Source organism: Eurosta solidaginis, chromosome X, assembly GCF_040869045.1.
Source record: "Eurosta solidaginis isolate ZX-2024a chromosome X, ASM4086904v1, whole genome shotgun sequence".
Lineage (NCBI taxonomy): Eukaryota > Metazoa > Arthropoda > Insecta > Diptera > Tephritidae > Eurosta > Eurosta solidaginis.
Genome location: NC_090324.1, coordinates 162,132,979 through 162,149,973, shown reverse-complemented (window position 1 = coordinate 162,149,973; position 16,995 = coordinate 162,132,979). Strand labels below are relative to the sequence as shown.

Here is a 16,995-nt window from a genome sequence, read left to right as displayed (position 1 = left end):
TCTCTCAAGGCTGATATGGGTAGGAGCAACTACAGGACGCTAATTCATAGTTACTTTAATTCAGTGTAATAAATGTGGTTACAATATAATTTCATCTATATTCTATTCTTTCTTTCTTAATAAACTTAAGCACTTTCTTGTTCTTATTAAACGTGTACTCTAGGTTAAGTATTAAAGCTGTTATAACAACCTCAATTTAAAATTATTTATTTTGTTTTTAAAACTTGCTGATGTAGGTACTTAAAAAGACTTTGTCTTACAGATACAACCACTATGTTAAATAAATATAAATATATAAAATATAAATATGATTTCGTTCTATTTCTTTTCATTTCCATATGATTTATATTTTTCTCATTTAATTTTATATCATTCCGTTTCATTTCATGTAGGTTCATTTTTTTTTGTGTCTTTTCCATATCATTTCATTTTATTCTATTGCATTGCATTTCATTTTATTCCATTTAATTTCATATTTTGTCGTTTCAGTTCATTTTCTTCTGTTTCATTTCACTTCTTTCCGTTTCATTTTATTTCGTTTCATACCATTTCGTTTCATTTCATTTAATTCTATGTCTATTCATTTTATCTTATTTAAATTCCATTAATTCCTTTCATTTCGTTTCACTAATTAATAATCTATTTTATTTAGCTTCATTTCATATAATTTGATATCATTTCGTTTTATTTCTTTTCGTTCCTATATGATTTCTATTTTTTTCATTTAATTTTATATCATTCCGTTTCATTTCATATAGTTTCATTTTTTTTTTTCTTTTCCATATCAATTCATTTAGTTTCATTCCGTTTAATTTTATATAGTTTCATATTTTTTTGTTTCAATTCATTTACTCTTCATTTCATTTTATTTCATTTCACTCAATTTTATTTTGTTTCGCTCCATTTTATTTAATGGGGTTTGGCTTAATTTCGTTTAGTTTTATTTTATTTTATTTTATTTTATTTTTTTAAATTTATTTCATTTGGTTTTATTTTATTTTACTCTACTTTGTTTTATTTCATTTTGTTTCATATTATTTCATATCCACTTCATTTAATTTCATTCCACTTGATTTCGTTTTGTTTCATATTATTTCATTTCATTTTTTTCTTTTCATTTCATTGTATTTCATATCCTTTCATTGATTTCTATTTCAAATTTATTAATTCCATTTGTTTCATAATATTTCATTCCATTCCATGTTGTTTCATTCCTTTTCGTTTCCTTTATTTCTTTCGCTTTTTTTCGTTTCATATTAAGTTCATACCACTTCCTTTCATTTTATTTTATAACATTTTATTTTTTATTTTATAAAATTGTATTTTGTTCTACTATATTTTTATTTCATTATAATCTTTTTTTGTTTAATTTTATTTTACTTAATTTTTTTTAATTTATTTTTTATTTTATATTATTTAATTTCATTTCATTTCATTTTATTTTATTTTATTTTATATTTTATTTTATTTTATTTTATTTTATTTTATTTTATTTTTGTTTTATTTTACTTTCCTTTTGTTTAGTTGATTTATTTCAATAGACTGCCAAGAATGTACACTGGAAGAAGAACAGTTTGGTATGAGAAAATATGTGAGAGAGATGGGTGAAGAAAATAGTGATGGGGAGTGTTGCCATATATTAAAAATTAATTACCAATTTATTTCCAACACTCCTTCTCAACACTTTACATTAGTATTTTAATATATACCCATATCTCTTGTAAATTTCATATGCTTAACTTTTTGCAAATTTTTAGTTAATATATCTGACATCATATTATCAGTTTGTATATAATTTAAATCAATTTCTTTTCTGGTATACATTTGCCTGATGTGATAATATTTGATGTCGATATGTTTACTACGGGCATGATATGTCGGATTCTTGACGAGGCATTGCGAACTTAAATTGTCGTTGTTGATAATCATTGGACCATTCTGGATGAAACCCATTTCCGCTAAAAGTTTGCTAATATATGCAGATTCTTTTGCTGCTGATGATAACGCTATGTACTCAGCCTCTGTGCTGCTGAGTGCCACGACGCTTTGCCTTTTGCACTCCCAATAAAACACGCCACCTGCTGCTACAAAAGCGTAGCCCGAATATGACTTTCGATTTGATGCATCACTTCACCAATCAGCATCTGCGAAACCCTCTATAGGTCTTCCAGTTCTTGTATAGTGAAGTTTGTTATCAGCCGTTTTACGCAAATAACGCAGTAAGTGCTTTACTCCCGCTTCATGCTCAGTATGTGGGTTAGTGTTTCTTTGTGATAACTTACAAACGGAGTGTAAAATGTCAGGACGTGTTGAGATCGCCAAATACATTAATGCACCTACGATTGACTGATATGCAGTTTTATCAACCTTTCGACATTGCTCCTTCTCGCAGTGAACATTAAAACCAGCATCTAGTGGCGTCTTGTAACAGATTTAGTATGTACTGCTTTTGACAAAGTGTTACGTCGCCAAGCTCACCGTCACGTTGTATTTCTATACCCAAGAAATGTGATAGCACACCACCATCTACAACCTTGAATTTGCTTGCAATTCCCGTCTTGATGTGAGACAGTTCGGACATACACGAACTCGCAATGATCAGATCATCAACATAAACCGCTATGATATTGATTATATTTGCTCTATGTTTTGTAAATATACATGGTTCGCTGGGACATGGTTCAAACCCCATTTCTTTAAGAACAGAATCTAATTACGTATTCCATTCCCTGCCACTTTGCTTTCAACCATATAAAGATTTCTTTAATTTTAATACACGATTTGGATGCTTACTGTTGACAAAACCTTCTGGCTGCTGCATATATACTTCATCATGCAACTCGCTGTTCAGATACGCTGACGAAACATCCATTTGATGCATGTAAAGCCTGTGCTCTACCGCTAGTTCAATCACCAACCGTATATTTGCATACCTAACAACTGGTGAAAAGGTTTCTAAATAGTTAACCCCATATCGTTGACTGCAGCCTTTTGCCACCAAACGCGCTTTAAATTGTTTGATGTCACCTGCTTTATCGCGTTTAATCGTATACACCCATTTACATCCAACAATTGTTTGACCTTGTGGTAAATCAACAAGTGACCACGTATCATTTTTAACTAGTGACGCATACTCCTTCTCCATTGCAGCCTTCCATTCGTCAGAATAAACACTCTCGAATGCCTCTCTCATGCTACTAGGAGTTGCTGCTGTGTTTTCACATAAAACATTTAACACATTATATTGCTTACGTGGACGCCCCACTGTACCTGTACGTAACAACCTTGGCCTACCACGACCAATAACCGGCGTACATTCAACTACATTGCTGTTGTGGGTGTCAGATTCTGTCTCAACAGATTCAATAAAATTATTTTCCTCATTAGCTACATTTTGTGGAATATTTACGCTATTTGTATGTGATTCTACACTTACTTTATCTGCATGTACGTCATCTGTGTACAATACCACATCTTCGTCACGGTTGTCACAAAAATCAATTAGCTTAGGTTCCGGCTCCTGACAAACATTCCCCTTCTCAATGAATACAACATCGCGACATACAATGACTTTACGATTTTCTGGATTATACAAACGATAACCTTTGCTAGTTTCAGAATAACTTATCATAATGTATTCTTTACCTTTTGCTCGAAACTTTCGCGACTGCTTTTTATCAAGTGCCACTGCCAATGAACCAAAAACTCTTAGATGGGAAACACTAGGCTTTGTACCTGCCCACAATTCATATGGCGTTTTATCATTGAGTATTTTTGTTATAGTACGATTGCGAAGATATACGGCAGTTCGTATTGCTTCCGCCCAAAAATGATCACCAAGTTTTGCATAATTTAGCATGACCCTGGCCATCTCTACCAAAGTTCTGTTGGCACGTTCTGCTACCCCGTTTTGTTGCGGAGTGTAAGGTACGGTCAATTGCCGTTGAATGCCATTTTGTTTTAAAAATACATCAAACACATTTGATACATATTCGCGCCCATTGTCGCTTCTCAACTGCTTAATTTTACAGGCAGTTTGATTTTCGCTCATTGTCTTGCACTCTTTAAATGCTTCAAAAACTTTATCTTTGGATTTTAAGAAGTACACGCTCATATAACGCGACCTGTCATCAATAAATGTGACAAAACACCTCGAACCGCCAATAGATGCACAGTTAATAGGACCACAAACATCGCTATGCACAACACCAAGTAACTCTTTTGCACGCGTTTTTGATGCTTGTGCAAATGGCTTTGCGCATATTTTTGATTTCGCACACGTCTCACATACAATTTCGTTTGGTATTTTACAAAGCTGTAGCCCTAAGACTGCTTTTTTTATTTGCCATGTCTTTCAAACAATTAAAATTTACATGTCCATATCGATTGTGCCATTTGAACAAATTACTTGCGGCATCTTTTTGTACCACCGCACTTAAACACTTATTTGACCCACCCTCATATAGAAATAGTCCGTTAATATTGAACGCTTTCAACAGCACACAGTTTTTGTTGTTTTTGATTTCAACAGAATTACGCTCAAATATCACTGCATTGCCGCTCTCTATGGCTTTGCTCACAGATATAAAATTACTTTGTAGTGTTGGCACATATAAGACATTTTTTAATGTTATTGTTGTACCGTCTAGGTCAACGTCGCCACGACCAACAGCGTTTATAGAATTGGCGCCTGCCAACCAAATATTTTCACAACATTCTTGATAGTTTTTAAATGAACTGCGCACACAACATAAATGCGACGTGGCGCCGCTATCTACGCACCAGACATTTGTATTAATTCTCGTATTTGGTGGTGGTTTTGCGCTTAACATAAAACATGAACGATCATCGTTCTCTTTTCGTCACTCAGTTTTCTTGCCATTGCATGTAGCAGCGAAATGTCCTCGTTTACCGCAATTGAAACACTTCACGTTTTTGTTGTTTTTATTGCCTTTGTTATCCGAACCATTACCACTGCTTGAAGCATTTTTTACCGTTTTGTTGAAGTTTGTAGTTTTGTATGAACGTGCTTGCATTAACGCTTCTGTCCCTTTTTCGTTTTTAACATCATTATCATACTGCCGCGCGCCTTCCTCTAACAATTTAATTTTCACTGTATTAAATGTAGGCAACTCATCACGGGTCTCCATTGCTACAACAAAATTTTCATATTGCGCAGGCAAACCTGCTAACAAAATTATAACTAAAATTTCGTCTTGGATTATTACACCTATGTCTGCAAGACCTTCTTTAATTTTGCAAAACTCGTTTACGTGATTTGCCACTGGAGTACCATCTGACATACTAAGACGCAACAAACTTTTAAACAACAAAACTTTTCGCGCCGGCCCTTGTGGCTGATGGATATTACGCAGTTTATCCCATGCTACCATTGCGACTTCTATGTTCTTCACATGGTTAATTTGTGTTGGCTTTACACATAGCAATATTGATGCCATTGCTTTTTAATTTTTTATATCAAATGCCGCTTTTTGTTCACTGGTCATTTCATCAGATTTCTTTTCGCGACCACACACAACTCCCCACAAATCAGAGTGTACTAGCACGCTTTTCATTTGAACTGACCATGACGCGTAATTGGCATCATCCAATTTTTCAATTTGAAAAAGCGAAGTCATTTTAATGTTTTTTAATTCAACTTTTTAATGTACCGACACACAGCACAATAACTCAAAATAGTCTTTTAAATATAATACTTTTATACCGACACACAGCGAACGGTTAAACCTTAAACGCGCTAACTATTTTAATTTTCACTTTTTACGCTGCTTACGCGCTCTGGGCACATAACCTGTTTAGTTGATTTATTTCAATAGACTGCCAAGAATGTACATTGGAAGAAGAACAGTTTGGTATGAGAAAATATGTGAGAGAGATGGGTGAAGAAGATAGTGATGGGGAGTGTTGCCACATATTAAAAATTAATTACCAATTTATTTCCAACACCTTTATTTCGTTCTGTTGTGTTTTATTTTATTTTATATTATTTTATGTTATTTTATTTCATATTATATTATTTTATATTATATTATATTATATTATATCATATTATATTATATTATATTATGTTATATTATATTATTATATTATATTATATAATATTATATTATATTATATTATGTTATATTATATTATATTGTGTTATATTATATTATATTATGTTATATTATATTATATTATATTATATTATATTATATCATATTATATTATATTATATTATATTATATTATATTATATTATATTATATTATATTATATTATATTATATTATATTATATTATGTTATATTATTATATTATATTATATTATATTATATTATATTATATTATATTATATTATGTTATATTATATTATATTATATTATATTATATTATATTATATTATATTATATCATATTATATTATATTATATTATATTATATTATATTATATTATATTATATTATATTATATTATATTATATTAAATTATATTATATTATATTATATTATATTATATTATATTATATTATATTATATTATATTATATTATATTATATTATATTATATTATGTTATATTATATTATATTATATTATATTATATTATATTATATTATATTATATTCTAGTATATTATATTATATTATTTTATATTATATTATATTATTTTATTTTATTTCATTTCATTTCATTTCATTTTATTTTATTTTATTTTTATTTATTTACTTGAAGTACATTTTCTCTTATTTTTTTAATTTATTTTGTTTTGGTTTATTTTATTTTATTTAATTCAATTTATTTTATGTTATTTTTTTATCGTTTTTTCAATTTTATTCTATTGTTATTTTATTAATTTTTTTTTATTAAAAATGTAAATTATATAAAATTTGTAAATTAAAAAAAAATATAAAAAGCATGGAACATTTTGTACAAAAAAATTGAATAAACAATTTGAAGCATTTTTATGGAAACTTTTGGAGCATTTGTAATTTTTGGGTTTTAGGAAAACGGGTCTGGCACCACTGTACATTGACGTTCAAAGCGGTCATTTGCTAATAGTAGCCATTAGTTGCAGACTGACAACTCACACGTACACGAAATATCCCATTTCTTACTTACTTACTTACTTAATTGGCGCTTAACCGTCTGAACGGTTATGGCCATCCAACAAGGCGCGCCAGTCGCTCCTTCGCTCCGCCAACCGGAGCCAATTGGTCACACCAAGGGAGTTTAAATCGTTTTCCACCTGGTCCTTTCAACGGAGTGGGGGCCGCCCTCTACCTCTGCTTCCATAGGAGGGTTCCGGTAGAAACACTTTCTTTGCTGGTGCATCATCTTTCATTCGTATAACATGGCCTAGCCAGCGCAGCCGCTGCGTTTTAATTCGCATTCACCATGGATAAAATCCGTACACTGTCTATACAAAATTATCCACTTTTTTAGCCACTTTTTTACTCGTGCGTTCCCTGCCTACCAACGCTACCCGCTTTTTTCCATTTTCCATTCCAACACAATCTCATATTTCTCTAAAAACTACCAACACCAGCGCACAGTTATGGGATATTTTTCTAATTTCACATGCCCCTAAAAGTATGTGGACGACAACTGCAAAAAATCCTAAAGTAAATAAAACTGCTGTCATTAATAAATACAAAATTTTCAAATTTTTACGTAAACTTAAGAAATATATTGTAACGAATGTTAGCAGCACTGAGCGATGCTATCGTCTCTAAGCCGATGCTAAGCAGTGACGTGAATGTACATCAATAATTCAATCATTATGTATCTACATAAACGAAACAATAACTGCGTCTACATATATGTACCATGTACGTATACGAGCAGCGGAGAGTCAATGCACTAACACATGCATATATCTGAGAAGTTTGAGAGCTACTGGACTAGTAGATTCTGGAAGCGCCTAAAAGACGTATAAAATTGTGCAATTTTAGTTATAGCTGAGAAGTTTGAGAGCTCATGGACAATGCTAGTAGGTTCTAGAAAAATGCGAACGAGGAAACCAAAGAGTATAAAAGGCGACAGATGTAGAGGCGCTGTAATTCAGTTTGAGTTGAGCTATCAATCAGTTTGATTAAGCACGCGATCTGGCGGCCAATAGTAGAGTTTCATTTGAGTTATCAATCAGTTTGGTTATTAAGCCAGTGAGTAGCTAAGTATAAGTGTTAATGTGAAGTACTTTAATAAAGGCCATTTTTCCATTATTCAATATTGAAGTTATTTATTCAACAGTTTAGTGATTCGAACTTAGCAGAGGATTTGCAAGCAAATTCGTTACAATATTTTTCGTGCGAAAATAAAGGTAAATACATCTCCAAATATTCTTTAATAGTTTTTACATAAGTATCTCTTAATAAAATTTCTATTTCTACAGATTTACAATGAAAAAAGGGGATTAAGAAGTTAAGGAGCGGAAGTAAATGAGCAACTATATTCAAATTACAATGCAATTATAACGAGTAGCAATGACAGTGACTGCAGTGGTCGACAAAACCAGACAGGCGTGAGGGTCAGATTCGACCCCTTTAGCTGAATTAACCAGTTGAAATACTGCGAGGGATTGGCGAAAGCAACAGTCACAAAATGCAAACCAAAAACCACACCAAAAAGTCATAGCTGTGTTGCAAGAGTGGTTTTATGTTTTTTTCTACCATTTACTGCATACACTTTTTACACGTGAATAGTTCATTGCACAGTGATTTCTGACGGCAATAAAATAAGCGTACGAAAGTCACATTGTACAAACAATGCCTTGGCCGGGCCACAGCTAAGGGATGGTACCGGTCAAGATATAGTGCAGAAAAGAAGAAAAGTTTGGTATTCGAATTTTAATTAATATAGTATCTTTATTTGAAATAAAGATTGTGCACAAAAAATTAATTATATATATCTTTTTAGGTTACCTTTTGGTTGAAGCTGGAAACTGCGGCGGGATACGTCCTTTCTCCTTGCTGTAAGAAAACAAGTGAAGTGAAAATAACATAATAGGTCAATACCGCTTGCCACTCAAACTGTTTATGTATTCCTGCGATGTTTATTTGTATGGTTAACATAAACAGTTTGACTGGCACTGTTAATCAATATAAGAAAAATGCGAGGGCGACCTTTTATGTTTGGAGTTTGGGCTGTCGGCCTAAACAATACATGCATACATAGACAATGGGTACATAATAGGGATATATGTATGTCTGTATGTATATTTTGCCAATGACTGACAGAAAAAATCGTGGGGCTTATCGCCCTCTCTTTTTCATTGGGTTTGTACAGCGATTGTAAGCCCTATTCTATACTACGGAGTTCTTGTTTGGTGGAAAGCCACACAAAAAACAACCTACCTCAAAGAATTAAAGGGGGTATGCAGGCTATCAATTCTTAGCATTACGGGAGCACTGAAAACAACCCCGACGGCTGCACTGTATGCCATTCCCCACAATCCAAATGTATACCTGGTAGCAAAGAACATAGCGTTAACATCTGCAGCCAGTCTCGGTGCCTCGGGGCAGGTTGAGCACCGACCATACGGCCATAGTAGTATAGCTCAAGGCATTAGGCCGCCATGTTGATTTCTGGGACGACTGGCTCGTCCATGAAATAGTATGTAAATTTTCTTTTGAAACAAGGAAGAAGTGGGAGCTTTCGCTTTTGACTGATGCACCGCCAACATTTGAGGAGCTAACTACATTTCTTGAGACTCAATGTGCATCCCTGTCAATGCTGTCAGCAGCAGCGCCATTACAACTAAGTAAACCCATTACTGCTAACAAACATACCAAAGCTTTACATGCTATATCTGGTCCCAACACAAATAGTTGCCCTTGTTGAAAGGGTGCGCACAAGATTTATGGCTGCGCTAAATTCATCAGCCTTGATCCTACCTCTAGATCAAAGTTTGTTGAACAGTCACATCTTTGCATAAATTGCCTAGGTTCGGGGCATTATAAACCTCGTTGCAATAGTTCTTGGTCATGCCGAAAGGGAATAGCACCACCGTTGTTTCCGCAATCGCTTCTTCGACCGATAACCCCGCCCCTGAATGTGTCTCTTCGTGTTTAGATACGAATGCTGCTCCGCTATCAGAGAACAAAACTATATTGTTGGCTACTGCTCTCGTTAAGGTACGAGATTGTTCTGGTCGCTTTCAACAAGCTCGTTTGTTGTTTGACTCTGGTTCGCACGCCTCCTTCCCTGAGTCGTGTGTCCGACGTTTGGGCTTACGTAGGAGCTCGTCTACCGTAATAATTACAGGCATTGGGTCCTCACAGGGAGGACGCGCTAGAGGTCAAGTTTCGCTGTTACTATCATCGAACTTTTTTGATCAATGCTACGCTATCAATGCATTAATTTTGCCAAAAATCACCGGGAATTTACCGACTCAAACCGTGAGTATAACCTCGTGGCCACATATCCAAGGGTTGTCCTTAGCAGACCCGCAGTTTATGAGGCCTGGTCCTATTGATCTATTGATAGGTATGGACGTAATGGAGACGCTAGTTTGCTCGGAGATTCGAAAGGGTCCATGTGGGATGCCTGCAACTCAACGCACAGTGTTCGGTTGGACGATTTTTGGGAGTGTAGACAATCCATCAACGCCGTGTTTCCAAACTTACTTTTGTGAGGTGCAACTCGAAAGAGCTTTGACGAGGCTCTGGGAATTGGAAGACGCACCGGAGAAAACGTATCTAACAAGGGAGGAACAGTTTTGTGAACAGCACTTCGAAGCAACGCATACCAGATCACCGGAGACAAACGCTTCATCGTCGAATTGCCGCTAAAGCCTGATGTACCCCTTGGAGAGTCTCGAAACCAGGCGGTTTGTAACCTCTTACGCATAGAAAGGAAACTCGCCGCCGATAAAGATTTACCTGCCAGCTACAACGAGTTTATGCGAGAGCTCATAAGTATGAAACACATGGAAGCTGCTGTTGAAACGTCGAATCCCACATATTATATGCCCCATCACCCCGTGATTAAGGAGTCGAGTGTTACGACCAAATTAAGAGTCGTCTTAAACGCATCCGCTAAGACAACAAATGGGAACTCTCTCAACGACGCACTGTTTGTCGGTCCGCAACTGCAACAGAGCTTGGTTTGTATACTGTTGCGTTTCCGAACCCACCGTCATGCCGTCACTGCGGACATTGCAAAAATGTACCGTCAGGTATGTGTTTCACCTGTGTCGCCGCCGCATCACATTTGGCTGTCAAGGCACTTCAGCAAAGCTCAAGTTATTCTACAAGTATATGCGAAAATGCCGCTGCAATAATACAAAGGGATTTTTATATGGACGATCTTTTAACCGGCCCTTCGAGTGTCGATGAGCTTCAGTCCTTGCAACAAAATGTCTCCAAAATCCTCTTTGGTAGTGGGTTTTAACTTCGCAAGTGGGCTTCAAATTGTGTGGAGCTTACCAGCAATATCCCTAGCGCTTCAGAGAACATTGCTCATTACATCGCTGAAAGTAAAGATGTTCACGCTCTCGGCCTCGTGTGGAACAAGGAGGAAGATTATTTCACTTTTGCAATCAACCTTAAGCAACCACCTAGGCTTGCTACAAATACAGCTTTTTTATCGGATGCTAGCACCCTGTTCGACCCTTTAGGCTTGCTCGCCCCCACCACGATCAAATCCAAGATGTGGTTTCAGGACATCTGGCGCGCCGAGGTTGGTTGGGACGAACTAATACCTGATAAAATAGCGGAAAGCTGGTGCGGACATCGATCGGAGCTACAAAGTTTGACGGATCTAAAGGTGCCTCGTTGGGTTGGCTGTAAAACCTTTGAATCAGCAACTGAGCTTCACGTTTTCTCAGATGCATCGGAACGAGCCTATGCCGCCGTCATATACGCGCGTACAGTATATAGCAACGGAGAAGTCATGGTTTCCCTGATTTCGGATAAAACCAAAGTAGCGCCAATTAAGTCTACCACATTACCGCGTTTGGAGCTCTGCGCCGCTCATCTCGCGTACTACAAAGTTGGGACTGATTCAACTATTACTCTGGCATAGTTTCAAGCTCACCCGAGTAGATGGGAAACATTCATTGCGAATCGTGTGGCCGACGTACAAGGAATTCTACCACCAGAGTGCTGGCACCATGTACGCTCAGAACGCAATCCGGCAGATTGCGCATCAAGAGGTTTAACGCCGCAAGAACTTATTCAACATCAGCTGTGGTGGTCGGGTCCCGACTTTTTGTACAGCGAAGATCAGTTTTGGAAGCAATCTACGCCAGAACCGCATTTAACTGAACTTGGTCTACGCAAGAAGGTTGCCGTTCACATAACAATACCCGAGGAGTGCTGGTCAATCATGACTAAATATTTATAATTTTCAAAACTACGGAGGGTTATCGCATAGTATTAAGGATCATTCACAATACTCGCACTAGTAAGAACCGCACACCAAAAATCAAAGATGTTACTCCTACTTGTCGAGAGTTAGCTGCAGCCGAACTACGTTTAATTAAATATACCCAAAATATGTATTTTACTAATGAGATTTTTCATTGCAGGGAGAAGGAACCGATTCCTTTGCGAAGTAGCTGGTTGCGTCTGCAGCCGTATCTTGATCCGTCAGGTGTTTTAAGGGTCGGAGGTCGCCTAAAATCTGCGGATGTCGCGTTTGACGCCAAACACCCTATAAAAATTCACCGCTGTCTAAATTAATAATATCTGACATACATAAGTATACCCTACATGCTGGGCCACGCATAATGACGGTCGTTCTTCAACACCGCTATTGGGTAATTTGTGCCCGTAATTTGATGAGAAGCATATATCATAAGTGCGTTAAATGCACTTGCTTGAACCGCAATACATCCGTCCAGTCGATGGGCGATCTTCCTTCGTCTCGCACCACTTATGCTCGATGCTTCACGCGCACAGCTGTAGATTTCGCTGGTCCGCATACTTACAAAGTTGCACATGGAAGGAGGTTAAAGTCAACAAAGGGCTACATTTCGTCGTTTATATGCATGTGTACTGGTGCTATGCATTTGGAATTTGTTGGACATTTGTCCTCAAGTACCTTTCTCAACGCATTCAAACGCTTTATCAACCGTCGAGGTTATTGCAAAGCTATGTACTCTGATAACGGTACGAACTTCGTTGGCGCTGACAGAGAATTGCGCGAGAGATATGAGAAATGTATGGCAGATGTTATAGAGTGGCACTTTAACGCGCCAATCGCGCCTCATATGGGCGGATATTGGGAAGTCGGTACCAAGCGCATAAAATACCATATCAAATGCGTTCTAGAAGGTAACTTACTGTCTTTCGAAAAATTCAGCACTCTGCTGACCAAATTCGAAGCATGCGTCAATTCTCGCCCCTTATGCGCTGATCCGACCAGCGCAACCGATCTTGAAGCTTTAACGCCTGGCTATTTCCTCGTCGGCGAGCCACTGAAGTCGATCCCAGAACCTGAGGGTCAAGGGTTCTGTGGAAATTTACTTCAGCGATGGCATTTGGATGTTTTAAAGAACGGTCTGGCAACACTGCACATTGACGTTCAATGTGTCATTTGCACCTAAAAGTATGCAGTAGTTGCAGACTGACAGCTCACACGTACACGTAATATGCCATTTCACCATGGATAGAACCGGCCCCTCACCGAATAAAATTATCCAACTTATCGTCCAATTTTTTGGGCAGCGTCAATATACGATTACCCAAATTTGTATCCACTCATGGTTGGTACAGTTATCCAGTTTTTTTATTATACTCAGTTGAGCAGAGCTGACAGAGTATATTAACTTTGATTGGATAACGGTTGGTTGTACAGGTATAAAGGAATCGAGATAGATATAGACTTCCACATATCAAAATCATCAGTATCGAAAAAAAATTCGATTGAGCCATGTCCGTCCGTCCGTCTGTCCGTTAACACGATAACTTGAGTAACTTTTGAGGTATCTTGATGAAATTTGGTATGTAGGTTCCTGGGCACTCATCTCAGATCGCTATTTAAAATGAACGATATCGGAAAATAACCCCGCCCACTTTTTCGATATCGAAAATTTCGAAAAAGCGAAAAAGTGCGATAATTCGTTACCAAATACGGATTAAGCGATGAAACTTGGTAAGTTAGTTGAACTTATGACGCAGAATAGAAAAATGGTAAAATTTTGGACAATGGGCGTGGCACCGCCCACTTTTAAAAGAAGGTAATTTAGAAGTTTTGCAACCTGTTATTTGGCAGTCGTTGACGATATCATGATGAAATTTGGCAGGAACGTTACTCTTATTACTATATGTCTGCTTACTAGAAATTAGCAAAAGCGGAGAACGACCACGCCCACTTTTTAAAAAAAATGTTTTTTAATTCAAATTTTAAAAGAAAAGTTAATATCTTTACAGTATATAAGTAAATTATGCCAACATTCAACTCCAGTAATAATATGGTGCAAAAAAATACAAAAATAAAAGAAAATTTTAAAATGGGCGTGGCTCCGCCCTTTTTCATTTAATTTGTCTAGGATACTTTTAATGCCATAAGTCGAACAAAAATTTACCAATCCTTGTGGTAGAGGCTTAGATTCTAGGACGATAACTGTTTTCTGTGAAAAAGGGCGAAATCGGTTGAAGCCGCGCCCAGTTTTTATACACAGTCGACCGTCTGTCCTTCCGCTCGAATTGAGCAAAAATCGATATATCTTTACTAAACTCTGTTCACCTACTTATCTGAACTCACTTTGTATTGGTGTAAAAAATGGCCGAAATCCGACTACGACCACGCCCACTTTTTCGATATCGAAAATTAAGAAAAATGAAAAAAATGCCATAATTATATACCACATACGAAAAAAGGGATAAAACATGGTAATTGTGTTGGTCTATTGACGCAAAATATAACTTTAGAAAAAAACTTGGTATAATGGGTGTGACACCTACCATATTAAGTAGAAGAAAATGAAAAAGTTTTGCAGGGCGAAATCAAAAGCCCTTGGAATCTTGGAAGGAATACTGTTCGTGGTATTACATATATAAATAAATTAGCGGTACCCGACAGATGAAGTTCTGGATCACCCTGGTCCACATTTTGGTCGATATCTCGAAAACGCCTTCACATATACAACTAAGAGCCACTCCCCTTTAAAACCATCATTAATACCTTTAATTTTATACCCATATCGTACAAACACATTCTAGAGTCACCCCTGGTCCACGTTTATGGCGATATCTCGAAAAGGCGTCCACATATAGAACTAACGCCCACTCCTTTTTAAAATACTCATTAGCACCTTTCATTTGATACCCATATCGTACAAAAAAATTCTAGAGTCACCCCTGGCCCACCTTTATGGCGATATCTCGAAAAGGCATCCACCTATGGAACTAAGGCCCACTCCCTTTTAAAATACTCATTAACACCTTTCATTTGATACCCATATCGTACAAACAAATTCTAGAGTCACCCCTGGTCCATCTTTATGGCGATATCTCGAAAAGGCGTCCACCAATAGAACTAAGGCCAACGCTCTTTTAAAATACTCATTAACACCTTTCACGTGAAGCCCATATCGTACAAACGAATTCTAGAGTCACCCCTGGTCCACATTTATGGCGATATCTCGAAAAGGCGTCCACCTATAGAACTAAGGCCCAGGCCCTTTTAAAATACTCATTAACACCTTTCATTTGATACCCATATTGTACAAACGCATTCTAGAGTCACTCCTGGTCTACGTTTATGGCGATATCCCGAAAAGGCGTCCACCCATAGAACTAAGGCCCACTCCCTTTTAAAACACTCATTAACACATTTCGTTTGATACCCATATTGTACAAACGCATTCTAGAGTCAACCCTGGTCCACTTTTATAACGATATTCCGAAAAGGCGTCCACCTATAGAACTAAGGCCCACTCCCTTTTAAAATACTCATTAACACCTTACATTTGATACCCATATAGTACAAACAAATTCTAGAGTCACCCCTGGTCCACCTTTATGGCGATATCTCGAAAAGGCGTCCACATATAGAACTAAGGCCCACGCCCTCTTAAAATACTCATTAATACCTTTCGTTTGACACCCATAGTGTACAAACGCATTCTAGAGTCACCCCTGGTCCCCTTTATGGCGATATCACGAAACGGCGTCCACCTATGGAAATAAGGATCACTCCTTTCTAAAATACTCATTAACACCTTTCATTTGATACCCGTATCGTACAAACAAATTCTAGAGTCAACCCTGATCCACCTTTATGGCAATATCCCTAAATGGCGTCCACCTATAGAACTATGGCCCACTCCCTCTTAAAATACTCTTTAATACCTTTCATTTGATACACATGTCATACAAACACATTCCAGGGTTACCCTCGGTTCATTTTCCTACATGGTTATTTTCCCTTATGTTGCCACCATAGCTCTCAACTGAGTATGTAATGTTCGGTTACACCCGAACTTAACCTTCCTTACTTGTTTTACAAAATTTTGGTTGGCAGAGATTTTTTAAAAAAAATACTAACACCGTCACATAATCATGGGATATTATCCAATATTCATATGCGCCTATAAGTATGTGGATGGCAATTAAAACAAAAATCCTGAAATAAATTGACAGCTGTCATTAAAAATTAATATTTTACGCAATTACGCAGAATTGGAAATATTTCTGCAGCATATATATATCATTCCATAGCTCTTTTGTCTACGCGTGGACTTAGAAACCCAGTTAAATGTGTCTGAAATCAAAATATTTAATTGCGCTTAGTCATAGAATCGAACGAAAATGATATTAGGTTGATGTGGCTTTAATAAATCTAATATACCTGGATTTCTGCCTACCATAATGCCAACATTATCTGTTCCTTAGCTCCCAAATTTTTTTAAATCTATCCAAAATTTACTTAATTTTCTTAAAATTTAATCCACATAAAATAAATTTTCTAAGATTTTGAAAAAAGCTAAAAAGAGCTACAAAATGTCTAAAAGAAGCTGAAAAAAGCTTAAAGCTAAATCGCAACATTTCA

General features: G+C 36.4%; 1 protein-coding gene across 11 annotated transcripts in view; it reads right to left on the bottom strand.

The window, feature by feature from the left end:
- Positions 1-16,995, bottom strand: part of LOC137235424 (uncharacterized) — a 993,733-nt gene that overhangs the window by 536,342 nt on the left and 440,396 nt on the right. For 7 of the 11 annotated variants that reach the window (XM_067758399.1, XM_067758400.1, XM_067758402.1 and 4 more), the window contains one exon: positions 8,919-8,966. The exons of the other annotated variants lie outside the window; for them this stretch is intronic. In XM_067758399.1, coding sequence (XP_067614500.1) covers positions 8,919-8,966 — 48 coding nt within the window. The remainder of the gene's footprint in view (positions 1-8,918; positions 8,967-16,995) is intronic. 11 annotated transcript variants of the gene reach the window in all.